General features: G+C 44.1%; 1 protein-coding gene across 1 annotated transcript in view; it reads right to left on the reverse strand.

Annotated features, from left to right (window-relative positions):
- CSMD1 (CUB and Sushi multiple domains 1) overlaps positions 1-14,526 on the reverse strand; it is a 1,409,269-nt gene that overhangs the window by 295,556 nt on the left and 1,099,187 nt on the right. The window contains exons 19-21 of the mRNA XM_057697717.1: positions 11,219-11,335; positions 9,531-9,746; positions 3,509-3,697 (exon numbers count right to left, since the gene is read on the reverse strand). Coding sequence (XP_057553700.1) covers positions 3,509-3,697; positions 9,531-9,746; positions 11,219-11,335 — 522 coding nt within the window. The remainder of the gene's footprint in view (positions 1-3,508; positions 3,698-9,530; positions 9,747-11,218; positions 11,336-14,526) is intronic.

Below are 14,526 nucleotides of genomic sequence, written 5' to 3' on the forward strand. Positions count from 1 at the left end.
TTAAAGTGGCTCTAAGAATGAATGAATACAATTTCCCTTAAAATGAATCACTGGCTCCTTTTTATAAAGAACCTCCTGAAACTGTAATTAAAATTGAATTGTCATTTAGAGTTTTGTAATGGAACTTAACTTATTAAAATTAAATGAACAAAAGAGAAAGGAGTCAATTGATTTTTCAGTTAATTCTTCTGTACAAAAGCCTCAACCCCTGAGGTTGTCTTAGCAGCTCTGGGTGACGTAACAGGACAGACAAGAGGCTTAGACATTTATCTCTCATGGGTCTGGAAGCTGGAAGTGCACACCCAGAGCACGGATGATATTATCTGTAAGATTAATAAATATTCAAAATGATTAGATACGTTACCGGGGATATTAACTTACTATTTGATAGTAACACAGTAGGTGAAAATATACGCTCTCTCAATCTGCCCACGTATCACCCGAATCTAGATTCCAACTCTGCTGCTGAGGAACGTGCCTCTCTAAACACTACGAGGCTTCGCAGCGTCCCTCATCTCACAGGGATGCTTCTTAACGTGAGGGGTACAAGTCAGGGTAGTTTTCAGCCTAGGTGTTCACTGGAAGTCCTATTTACAACCAGGTGTTTCTCAGGATGAGGTAAAGTAGCATGCTCATAATTCACTTGGCACTCCTCCAGGGTCACCTGTGATCTTTGGAATGGATTCGCAACTTTTGGCTAGGGATAGAGTATTCTTATTTCTATGATTTTAAAGGAAGAAAGGTAATAAATCAAACTTTGAGATCAAGATAGGAGCTTCTGAGAGAAATAATGTTTATCTGTTTGACACATGTATTGAATAAGGCACAGAGCTGGATTTTGGGCTAAGGCAGCCCGCACCGTAAAGGAAAGGTCAGCCCAACGGGAGAGGCAGAAATGGGAAGACACGTTTACTGGAGTCGAGTGGTTACCCTGGAGGGTCCCTCTCCAGCCAGTGGGTAAGCGGGCAGCAAGAGCTCTTTGCATGGGAGGTGAGTTCAACCATGAGCAAGACAGCCTGGCAGGAAAGAGCACGCACGCTGCAAGCGAGGGAGCAGGGTAGAGAGAGCCTTGAGGGTGGAAGACGACCAGGGCAACTTCAGGTCCTGTGCAGCCTTGGTGCGTGCGAGCCCAGGCACGTGGGCGAGCTGGGCAAGACGTCAGAGCGTCTGGCCCGTGAATAAGGGGCCTGCGTCCCTGGTGAGGGGAGGCAGGCTTCGTTCTGTGCATTATGGGAGCTGACTCACGGGTTACGGTGAGGGGATACATGAGGTTCTGAACTCAGAGAGACCACGCTGGGAGCTGCGGCACCTGTGGGTGGGCACCATCCTGGAGGCAGTGAAGGTGAGAGCCTTCTCAAGGCTGGCCAGAGAGGACGGGCAGGGATCCTCCCTGGAGAGCCCTGGGGGGCAGGGGGCAGACTCCTCGGAACGTGCAGCGGATTCAACACGGAGAATGAGAGAAAGGGAGGAATGAGAACTCCCAGGTGCCACGGGGTCCCCTGGCGGATTTTAGTGCCTTAGTAACATGTTTACGTAAAGGTCTCTTGTGGCCAGGTGGGCTGAAAGTCTGGAAGCAGCAGGTAAAATACGAGAGGCGAAGTACAGAACGCGCCCTCCCCGCCCAGGCCCCGGTGCTCCCCCAGTGCACTGCAGGGCTGAAATGCCTGGCTTCAGGGGCCCTGTGCTGGAACCTTGCCGGCTGTGTGTCGGCGGGGAAAGGCCTTAGCTTCTTCATGCCTCCGTGTTCCCAACTGTAGAATGGAACGGACAAGAACAGTGCTGACTTCGCAGAGGCATCTCGGGTTAAATAAGTTCACATGTGCAGAGAGCTCTGAGCCGCACTGGTCTAGGATCAGTGCTCAGCAAATACTACTTTCAACCCCAGATGGTTGTAAACCCCCAGATAACAAGAATAAGAGTGTAGAGACCATGCACTGAGATAGAGCAGAACGACGCGCGCGGGATGTAGTGTAGAGACAATGCACTGAGATAGAGCAGAATGACGGGCGCGGGATGTCAGCACCGACAGGCAACGCTGCTTGTGTGGACTGCACTGTGACTGGAGCTTTGACCTCACTGGGTGGGGAGGGTTTTTTTTTTTCTAGATTGTAAAGTATCTTTTTCAGTAATTTCCAGTTTGGGGCATAGGGATTCCAGGAAACTCCGGGAACATCTAGCATTACCTAGAAAACACTGTATCTTTCTTTTCTAGAGATAGTGTTCAAAATTGACATCCAAATCCCAAATAAACATCATAACTAAAGAAAAAAATGAGAACTACTGGTTTAGAGAAAGGCAGATCATAGAAAGGTCAGGTGTGTGCCCTGGCCAGAGATAAGATGATTTGATTCCTGTTCCCTTGTCTAATTTTTTTTTTTTATAATGAAGCCCTCACTATCCTACTATCTATGGTGCATTAGGACACAAAGACAGTATTAACTCTTGAATCACATAATATTTTAAATAAAGAGATTCTGTGCTTTGGCAAAAATCTGGTTTACTAAGTTAACAATTTAGCATTTTTATGAGTCATGAAAATCTTATTTTCACAACTTCCCCACCCGCCTCTGGTGTATCAGCAGTAAGATTAGTATGGAGTGTATCATGGACTCCTCAAGGACTCAGAAGGCTCAGTTAAGGGGGTCTGCGGTCCATCACTAGGCAAATGCCATAATGCTACGACAGGCGTCAGTTTCTGTAACTTTAAAGGACAGATTGTAAGCCCTTTGCACGCTGAGCAACGTGGCTGAGTGTCAGGTAGCAGACGTCGCCTCTGGGGCCGATGACCAGACCCTCCAGATGCGCAGCCAAGATTCCGAGGTTAGACTCTGAGCCACCACAATTCTCTGCCAACCTCTGCACAGCGGCACAAGCCCAGATTAACAATAAATACAGCCCACTGTGCCAGCATCCTAAGTCCACCATCTTAGCACAGTACCACCTTTCAAGTACCTAAGCAAAGATTCCTATGACTCTCCGGAATGACCTCTTGAATTCCTTAAGGACGAAAGGCTAATAATTCAGCATTAAAACTTCTACAACGCCCACTCTGCACAATCATCTCATCAGTTAAACTGAAAAGAAACAACAAACCCCAAGTATTTTAAACTGTCCCTCCCCGTCATCACAGCAGGAGATGCTCGTTGCTGTTAAGCTAGAGAATTGTCCAGGGCTGTAACACAGCGTGGCTGCTGGCTTTCATTGTCTCTTTTGTCCCAGGTAGATGATGTGTACATATATCTTCTTCCTTCACAGATGTGCTTGACGCATTCTTTAGTTTCACGCTTCTTCAGTCGGGAAGCGTTAAGAGCTGAAAGGGGCCGACTGTATCAAGGAGGTAACCGCAGCCCAGAGCGTTCTCCAGCCCGCCCGCATCCCTGCGGGGGGCAGAGGGGCCGCTGTCCAGCGCCCAGGCGCCTGCCCCTCCCTTGCCTGTGGGGGCCCTGCACCCTGACCGCCCACACCCTGTGCCCCTGGATGAATGAAATGAAAGCGTGTGACCACCTACCCACACACCTTGGCAGAGGTGCACTCCATACACGACGGCCCCCACCCAGGCACGTAAGCTTGGTTGCACCTTCTAAGCGGTACCCTGGGAAGCACGAAAACGTCAGAGAGTCCCCAACTCCGAAGTGAAAACCGATTCTTCTGCTGAAGGCAGGGACGCCGGGGTCGTCACATGGCTCGAGGTCATATTCTGAGACATGAAGAGGCAGAGTACATTTGTGGGAGCCTGGGTAAATCCTCAAAAATTATTTAGCAAGAATAAAAAGGTGCTATTATTTAAAAAATAAACATATATATATACACACACGTATTCTTCCCAGACTCTGCTGTAACTGTCATACAGATTGTTTTCCTTTGTCCTATGAGCTTTTTCATGACAAATGGAATAAACTATAGTATTTAAAAAAATAGGTACATAACATTATCATAACATGATCCACTCAAAACTGTCACTTTCACAGTATGAAATGATTTTAGTGATATGTCTAATTGCTAAGATCAGTTACTGTCCTCTTCTTAAAGGTGCTTTTGGATAAACAAGACCCAACTGAGAACACGCGAAAAGCAGTATCATAGGGTTTTTTTTACAGGGTGGAAACTTATCATAAGCAATTTCACCCCTAAGACACACCTCAGCACGGGACAGAAAACCCTTTTCCTGTCTCTTTTTCAATTTATAAACCATATTTTATTGACATGTATGGAAAAGAGCCTGGATCCTGCTAGAAATTTCTGTCAACTACTCAGGAAGAAAGTGCTAAATTTAGTTTAAAAAAAAAAAAGAAGAAGAATGTCTGGCATATTGCTGCTGCATTTGGGGATTAAATATCCAAAATACCAGTACTAGTAACATTTTATATGTCTCATTCTTTAGTGCCGACTCTTTCAAATCTCAAAATACGGGTACAATTGCCCTCTGGTTATCACTGGTCTTGTGGTCCATCATTCAGTCCGTTCTCGATCCTTCTTGCTGTGCCCTCGGCATGTAACGCCCAGTGCTGAGTCAAACAGTATCAAGTGGTGGGCCACCACTAGGGACTGGAATGGTGGAAAGACGGAAACCTCTGCCCATGTCTTCCCTCATCTCACCCAACTTATTGGTCCGCACCTGAGCTCCACGCATCCCACACGGTCTCTGTCCTGTTTTTCATTCAGGTACACCATCTCCTCTGGATCCCTCCCGTATTCAAACTACTCTGGCTACTCTGGAAATATACTCATTCACTTGACCTATCTTTAGTGTGACCCCACAAGGGAAAAAAAGCTAATACCATTTGATGCAACTCAACAAGTATTTATGTGTCATACCAAAACATACTGGTGGACTTTCTAGGAAATACTAAAATAGAGCTGCCACAATCCAGGGAACTTTATCTTCACCTGACAGATGTCATTCTCCTCCTAAAATACTGTATACTCTCAACTCAAATCACATCTTTGCTGTCATTCCTTTAAAAGCAATTGAAAACTCTTGCCGAAGAAAATAGTTTGATATTATCTTACGCTAGATCTATTGTATCATACAGAGAAACACTAATCGTACGGTTCTTTGATTTGTGTATATTTCTATTTCAGAGTCGACTGACGTCCTCTGAAAAACACCTACTGAAATAGGACACCTGATTGGACGTGGCGAGATCAGAAGTGTGCATTAGCTCCATCCTCCCGCACAAGGTCACAGAAACATCCTCTGGTGTCAATTGTCACTTACGGGCTATTACACAGTGTGTATTTGCCCTGTGCGTGTTTCCAGTCCTTCAGCCAACAGAGGAAAAATGTATTCCCCTCAGGATTTCATCTTCCCTCTGACTCAAGGATTTCTGTTCTTAGAACTTGCCCTCTTTATTTTTCTTCTTGAATTCTCCAGTTTCATTCCCACGAGCACACAACTGTGTCACAGGCAGGGCTCGTTTTCAGGATGAGGTACGCCACACCAAATCAGGCAATCAGCCAAGTGAAAACAGCTTTCATGACCTCACAGTGCAGCCACTGCACCACTGTCCTGGGTACCCTCGGCACTAACTCTTCAAAAGAACGGTGGGTTCTATTTTCACGTTATCTCTTCCTAGTCCTTCTTCAACCTACCTACCCCAGGCTTCCTTCCAAACAGCTCTTACCAGAGCCACCACGACCTCCACATGTGAACCCACTGATCAATCCTCGGTCCTCCTCCGCCTTAGACAGTGGAAGCCCTCTTCCTCCTTGAAGGGTTTCCCGTCTCTCCTCCTAGCTCAGGGTCCTACCTTCTCAGTCCATGATGTGAATCCTCCTCACCTTTCCATGAAAATGTCCTTCCCCAGCTTAAACCTAGTATCTTCTCTCTGTGCAGCTACACTCATTTCCCAGCTCACTCAGTCCCATGTCTTTAAATTCTATTTGTTGATGACCTTCCTTCAATTTTTTACCCTAATTTGACCCTCTACTGTGAACTCAAGACTCCTGACAACCCCTCTTGGATGTATACCTAAAACTTCCCGAAGCAAAATTTTATATTTTTCCTCCCAAACCTGCTTTAGTTTCCGTGTTTGCCACATGAAACATGCATCCTCATTCACACAGGCAAAGACCTTGACCCCGTCTGTATTTCACACACATTCAATCCCAGCCGACCTGGTCCATTTCGTGCCAGCACCAACCCCAGAGCCTCAGCCTCCGTCATATCCTGCTGGGATTACCATGTAACAGCATCTTATCTAAGATCCTATGTTAAGGTTGGATGTTACTTAAAACGAGCTTTGAAAAAGGTCCAATCACATCCATCCCTGTTCAAATCCTTCCAATGGTTTCACATAACACGCTTCACAGCCATGGTGCTATATGACCTCGGTTGTCGGGCTCTGAGCACAGCGACCTCCTCCTCTAACTCTAAACTTGCCCGCACACGCCCACTGATACTCTTCCTTCTTCTGGGGACTCCAACCCCCACACTGGCCTCGCTTCCCCTTTCACTATTTTGCAATCACGTGTCAGCTTATCCGACAGACCTACCCTGGCCACTCTCTACACGTCAGCATCTTTGTTCTGATGGCATCCCCCATGACTATCGCTCCCACTGGATTACAGGCTCTATGAAGGCAGGCCCTTTGTTTTATTCCCTGCTGTGTCTCCAGGGTTTAGAATAATTCTTGGTATCTTGTAGGTGCTCAGCAAATACTCACTGAATTAAAAAAAAAAAAAAGAATAAGTACCTGGTACTCTTTCCCAGGCACTGATGATGCAACAATGGGAGAAGATACAGGACTAGATCTTCACGCTACAGTGAAGCAGACAAACAGGGAAAAGCAATATTGGAAAACACACAATTTTGGCATATCAATAGTGTTATAGGAAGGTAGGAGGGGAAAAGTTCTGCTTAAGGAAGAGTGGGAAGACGGGGCAGCAGACAGGCTTGATCTGGGTGGAGGAGTTCTGTCTGCTGAAGAATGGAGACAGGTTTTGAATGAAGAGGACACCACATGTGTAAAGGCACTGAGTCGTGCAGAGTCTTCTGAAAACAATGACCAGGAAGTTGTGTGAATTCACAGAAAGTTGGTGGAATCAAAGGAGGCACGGAGAAGGAAGGCTGGAGCAGTAAGTGTACACTGAGAGCCACCAGGAGCGGACACTCAAGATAGAGCAGGGAGAGGGGACGGCGCGACCTCAACATCCTTGAATAAGGAACGTTCTTCCCCGATATTCCCATTAGTATCTGCAGGCCATTGACTGGGAGACATATTGAGAAATGACCCTTTAGTAAACCTTCTAGAAAAGACAGACATAAACTGGACTAACAAGGAAAACAATGCAGACATAAACGCATACTGATTTTGTACAAATATCAGAAGTCTGCAGAAGGGTAAATGCTTTGTTTGCATAATAAAGTTGTTACTTATTTGGGCACAAAGAACAAACTCTATTGTGTTGGTGTCACTGGCAATTGTTCACAGCCCAGGTTAGAGGCAACATGCCTGCAGATGAAATGATTCCTTTAGCACATTTAAAGAATATGTTTCCTTTAGAATCAGCACTGCAATCAAAGGTGTGTTTTGTCTTTAAAAAGACCGTCTGAGCATATGCATGACACAGTCAAGATGAAAGTAATTCCTTGTACAAGCTTTACAGATTGTCTTTGACTGGTTGTGAGCAAGTGAACTGTTCCACGTGTTCAAAACATGTTGCTACTTTTCTTAACATTTAAAAATATTTTGAAACTGCTCCAAAGAGCTACAAAGACCCAGAAAAGTGTGTTTTGTTGTTTCTATTGTTTGCTTGCTTGTTTGTTTAGGGAGTTTATGAAAGGAGAGAGTCAGCTTCAGAGTTGCACTCTGACTTTTATAATCAAGACTCCTCGTAGCTGTGTAGCTTGTAGCCGTGTGCTGGGCGTGATGGAATCAAGAAGGAGGTGGTGCAAAACAGACAGAAACTGCACAGACTCATGAGAAATATCTCCTGGCCACACCCACAGACGGGTACCGTGGGCACGTCCTTTCTTTGCAGTGTTCTGCTTAAATTAATTTTGGATCATGATGAAAGTAAGAACAGAGTGGAGTGCCAGTCTCACAGTGGTACTAATTGAGATCCACCCGGCGACAGTACATAGAGAGAGAGAGAGTTAGGTATTAGCGTTAGGAAGATTTAAGTCTTTGATATAGAAAGTGGCCAATTTCATGATTACCACTGATCACAGCCCATTTCCAAGAAATCAAGTAGTCTAAGCCCGTCTGGAAAGCTCCATTAACGCAGTGAGATGTCAGGAAAGATCAACAAAGTCAGATTAAGATAAATGGCACTGGCCATAACTATAGGGAGTACATGAAATCGTTCAGAGTATCTTAAAATCTGTAAAGAAGTCTTTTTTAAAGACAATATTTCGATTTGACTTGATACTTCAACAAAGCTAAAAAAAGACAGTATTTCATCTTATATATTGTTCACGATCGTGCAACATTTAGTAATTATTGACAATTAATTCCTATTATGTGTAAGATGCTGGAATGGAACTGTCCTGATGTGAAAGAGGAGCACAGAAACCGTTCTACCAAGAGTTTTAGCTTCAGAACAGGGGACAAAATAAATACTCAGATACTTCAGCAATGAATCTGGTTAGTGGCATCAAAAGTTATTAAGGAATTAACTGGAATATAAAAGTAGAAGATTCACTTGTGATTACAGAACTCAGCAATCATCTTATGAAAATTACATTAGCTCTGGGCAGTGAAGCTTGAAGTGGGAAAATGCCTTCTTTTCCAAAACATCATATACACAAATGGAAATGCATATAATTGTTTACACCCATCAGTAACCTTGGAGCAGTGATTCCCTCTGTTGGCTGGGGGTGTATCTGAGACTCTGCAAGAGATCTGACCATGATGCTTATTGAACATTGTTTGTTTATGTGATTACCTTTCTCTCCCACACGTTTGACCAGTTAACTGTCAAATGTAATGTTTTTCTCTCATCTGTAAAAATATCTTAATACCATTCTTAGCATCATTCAAATTAAGCAGTTTAACCCGTACAAATAATGTCTGAAACAAAATAAAACCCTCACACATATTATCTATGTTTTATCATTAAAAATGAAAATGTTTCTTAATCTGGAGCACCATTTTGCTGCCGTGTAAGACGGCATTAAAGTCAACGAGAAGCTCATCCTCAACTGTGTGTTCAGACTTTTTTCACTCTAAAGGTGGTTCTAGTACAAGTATTGGCGTCTCCTGGAAGGTAGGATCCAAAATAATCAGACAACAGCTAATTCTGAGTATGTCCCCCAGTAAAGACAGTTTCCTCAGGATTTTGATAGACCTGATGACAAGAGAGACTGAGGAGACAGTGATGTGAGCTAATTTGAGGGGATGAGACTTTATGCACAGTGTGAGGCATAGAGTCTTGTGGATGCCAGGCACCTGTCCTCACACCTCACCTCCTCCTCCACCCCAACTGGAGCTTCTCACTGGTTGGCCATTTACCTGTAAACACACACACACACACTCGCTCACACAAACGGTACCAGTACTGCCAGAGAAGAGAAGATCCCAACATACCTGAAAATGTGATATTGAAGCCCTCGTACGAAATGGAAAAGTCAGATATAAACCGAAGCTGGGCAGTGAAGTTTCCAAATAAACCTGCCTTGATGGTGTGAGGCAGCACGGAGCCCGTGAGCCTGGCCACCGGCTCCGAGAAGCTCCCGTCCTCCGTGATGAGCAGGTAGTCGTGGGAGCTCTCCAGGTGGAAGGTGTGGAAGATCATCTGAACCCCTGTGCGACAGAGAGATGGAGGCAGTGAGAGAGAGATGGAGAGAGACAGAAATAGAGCGGGGGGGGGTAAAGGGGGATATCGGTAGAGTCAACAGTTGGGGAGAAGAATTTCCTCTGGGCTTAGAGACATCAAAGTCTGGAATCAAAATATAATCTTAAAAATGCAATCTTAATTTTGAAGTTTGAAAGAAAAATACAGAGAATGGGTAGAAAGAGGGTGGCTTTAGAAATGGAAGAAAGAAGAAGGAATAAAGAGCAGATACAAATGCTTAAGCATATGTAAGTACAGACATAGATAAAGGTTAGACACAGGGATATAGAGGCAGCTATAGACACAGGTCCAGATATACACACACAAGTAAAACCCGGCAGGAGGGTTACCACTGACTGTGTGCAGCCCCTCAGGGAAAGCGTCTGTCCCGAGGAGCGACGGACCAGATCACTTTCCCATTTCCAGTAAACACGTGTCCTTTAGAAAATCTAGGCTTGGAGGTCTAATACAGAAACGTACACAATGAGGGAAGACTATGCTGAAATCATAGTTTTATGTGATTCTCTGTGCATGTCTTCTCATAGTGACTACACCCACAAAGTGTTATTTCTGAATTCCTATACATATGAAAAAAATTAACCATGACTAGGTCCTTTTCAACACAAATACTTATTTCCATGATGACAAAACCTAGGTCACTCATAACTCATTTTTAATTTTCTTGAAGGCCAAGTTCCCATAACGTGCATTCATGATGGCATATGTAATAGAGCGTATATAATAAAACATGTCAATTTCACATCAAGGTGAATCCAAATCTAAGCGGAAAGACAAAACCTACATAATTTTACGTGAGCAAAGTTCCAAATTATCTTCTCAAAAATGACAAGTTTAGTCATACAAAAAAGACTGAGGGTATAGTTCCAAATCCAATGTTTATAAACTATATTTCTTACACAAAATGCAAATGTTTCTGGTTTTCACTCTACTTGTTTATAAAATGAGGATAACTGAAATCTCCATAAATGAACACTGGATTCTATGAAGGTAAGTTATTCACTATGTGTAATAATACACTCAGAACACAAGCCAAGCACAAGAATGTATCCTAGATCTACCATGGAGGTGAGAACCTGCGATGATTTCTTACTTCCCTGTACTGAAGCACTCTTCGTACTGTATTTAACCCGTGCACCGTTTCCTTACCCTTACACCCAATTTTCAAGCTTACGTTCACGAGCATAAAGTCAAGTTATCTGATCCACAGACAGCAAAGCAAGGGATCTACTTTTGCTTCAAAGCACCAATAATTTAAAGATCATTTTTCTTTTAAAATCTTATTAAAATCAAAATTACCAATCAAAATATATATGAGGAAATCAGTTATCTTACTCGTTCACAAATGAGTATTTTTTCTTTGTTCCCATGTTTATATCTAGTTAATTATTTTGTATACTTGAAATCTATGTAGTATTCTTACCCTTTCCATGAGACACCTCGATGGTCCATGTACAGTTTAGAGAGTTTGGGTAAAAATCTGGAAACCCAGGAGAGAGAACTGTTCCACTCTTTCCATGGATGTATCCTCCACAGAGGGCTTAAAATAATAAGAGATATTATTGTGGTAGTAAAGTTTCACAATGATTGTTACACAGAATACTTTTAAAGTGACAATTTGCACAAGGACTAAAAGATTATTTAAGATCACTTCCATGAAAAATAAAATGAAACAAAAACTTTATTTTACTTGCAGTATGCCAGCTGATATACAATGTCCTAAATAGTACAAAACCTGGAAAAATAACACAGAGTGAGGTATACCAGCTGAAGTAGAACCCTCCCGTGATGGTTAATTTTGTGTCAACTGGACTGAGTCACAGGATGCCCAGACGTTTGATCTGACATTATTCCGGGTGTGTCTGAGCGCATGTTCCTGGGTGATCTGAACCCTGAACAAGGTGGACTGCCTAGAGCAGCTTGCCCTCCCCGATGGGGGTGGGCCTCATCCAACAGCTGAAGGCCTGAAGAGGTCAAAAAGGCTGAACATCTCAAAAATGAGACAGAACACATCTTGCCTGATGGCTTTCAAACAGGACATCACCTCTCCTATCTTCAGACTGAAACTGCAGCATCAGCTCCTTCTGAGTCTTGAGGCTGCGGCCTTGGAACTGGAATTTATACCCTTGGCCCCCTGGGTCTGCAGTTGGCTGACTACAGATCTTGGGACTTGACAGCCTCTATAATCACGGGAGTCCATTCCTTATAATAAATCTATCTATATATCTGCATCTATATCTCTATCTACACCTATATCACATTGATTCCATTTCTCTAGAGCTGCTGGTCTTCTCAGCATCACGTCATTGAATGGAAATCCTTTACAATAATATATGCCCTGTTCAATATGCCTCAGAGACCCATTTTTGAAGGAAGAAAAAGAAAGTTATACACAATCACTTCAAAGGAAAAGTTGAGACATTTAGGGAATCAGTGTAACAGAGGTTTAAGTGCTCAGACCCTGATGTCAGAAAGTGATGGGTTCAGATGCTGACCCGTCTCTGACTCTGTGATCTTTGGTAAGTGGCTTGTCCTCCCTCCTTTACAGCTGGCTTATCTTGATAAAAGCCATCTCTCAGAGTACGTGTTTATAATAATTGCCTTTGTAGAACACAATTCACAGGGCCCCATATGTATCAAATACCCAAGACACTAGTGATCAACAATTATGAACAGGTATTAGAGCTTTAAGAAATCAATAATTTAAAATTTGAATAAACTCTATATGCCTTAATTTTGCAAACACTTGAGTAGTGGATGTTTGTCTTTTCTTTCATACCTTAAGTCCTATCAAGCTTTCCTGAGAATGTTGGAGCTGAGCTGAAAAGGAATCAAAGCTGAGGGACCAGCACAGGGGAGGCTGCGGGGGCGGGGGGGGGGGGCAGGAAAGGTGACCTGGTTCAGCCCTGAGTCAGTCTCCAGGTCCTCTGGGCCCTGAACCCCGCACCCTTCATGGGTCCACTGCAATAGGAACCTCCCGAGCCGTGTGTCATAAAAGCCAGTTCCACAAATAATACTTGCAAAAGAATCAGCTAATTTGTAGAAGACATGATATTTCTAATTGCGCTCATTCAGCGTGTAATTTTAAAGAAACAGATAACCTCTTCAAATATGCAAATCAAATGGGAAGAGCTAGGTAAAAATTAGCAAAATAAAAACTTTTAAAATGAGTTCTAGAATAACTTAACAGTTTAACGTGTTCACATCTTAAAATTACATTGATTCATCTTAGGAAAAAGGTAACATTAACACAGCATTTAAAATTAATTTATTCAGCAAATAGTTACCGGGCACCCACTATTTATGAGCAAAATAGGCAAAAATGTCTATTTTTGTCTGCCCTGGCAGAGTATACATTCCAGGGGAAGAAGAGAGAATATAATATGAAGAGCTGATTCTGTACCATGTTGGAAGATGTCCCATGCCAGAGAAGAAAACTAAGAAGGAAAGGAGAAGGGGATATTCTAGGACAGGTGTGGGGCTGGAGGCAGCATAAATGGGGTTGGCGGGGAGCCCTTACTGAGGAAGTGGCCTGTGAAGAAGGACTTGGGACAGATGAAGGAAGCACTTGATAATCTGGGGAAGAACTTGAGGGGAGAGAAAACAGCAAGGGCAAAGGCCTAGAGCTGGAGCGGGCTGCTGGGCAGGGGCGATGTGGCTGGGAGGGTGAGAACAGGGGGAGAGAGTCGTGGGTGCCGGGTTTAAAGGGGCAGATCCCGCCCAGGCCTTGGCAGGTCTCTGAGGAGGATGAAGGACCCCCTGAGCTCCTGCACAGAGACGGACCTGGGCCAGCTCGGACTTCAGCCTGAGTGCGGGGCTGCTGCACGAGGATGGAGCTGGGCAGCAGAAAGAGAAACAGACAAGGTTCTGGACCAGAGCATCAGCAGCAGAGCTGGTGGGAAGTGATCAGAACCTGGTCATATTCTGAAGGTAGAGCCAACAGGATTTTCTGACCAATGGGATGTGGGTGCCGTGACAAAAAGGAGAATTAGGGGATGATTGTGAGGTTTTAAGCCTGAGTGTAAAAAATTGAAGGTGCAGAAAACCTTTGGGAGAATCAGGTTTAGAAAGTTCAGCTCAGTCTTGGATGCACAAGCTCAATGCCTACGACACATCCATGAAGAACAGCCGGTGCTGCAACTGGATACACGAGTCTGCATCCCACGCGAGGTCTGACCGAGGGATAGAAAGATGGGGTCGTCAGCACCGTGAATGCAGAGGTAGATAAAAAGACTACAACCTGGGGTGTTCCTATGCATAAGACAGACCAAATCCCTGGTTTTGGAAAGTTTACTTTCTAGTGGGTAAGGCAAATAACTTATAAAAATATAGCAAAGCATGACATTCTAAGCACAAGAATCTCATCTTGTTCTCTAAGCTCAACAGCAGCCCAGGTAAGGAGGGTACTGAGTGGCTGGTAAAGCAGCACACTGCTGAACACAGGGCCCTGCAGCTGTCCACTCCCAGGATGCTGGGAACCGAGGAAAGGACAGGGGGAAGGCAGATGGTCAGAGTCAGCCCAGTGTTAACAGTTCGCTCTGCAACAGGCCAGCGGCTGCCCATTTACTGCAAGGTCCTTGGGTTCCTACTGGTCTTCTAAGTAAAGCCCTTGCCCTACGGATTCTGCAGTTACCAACTTCAGTCCTCCACATCCGCCCCTCCCCTTCTCAGACCCTGCACATAGCCTTCCAACAAACTCAAGTTTGCAAACAAGTCAGTCATTCTTTCAAA

This window comes from Hippopotamus amphibius, chromosome 10, assembly GCF_030028045.1.
Source record: "Hippopotamus amphibius kiboko isolate mHipAmp2 chromosome 10, mHipAmp2.hap2, whole genome shotgun sequence".
In the NCBI taxonomy this organism is placed as follows: domain Eukaryota; kingdom Metazoa; phylum Chordata; class Mammalia; order Artiodactyla; family Hippopotamidae; genus Hippopotamus; species Hippopotamus amphibius.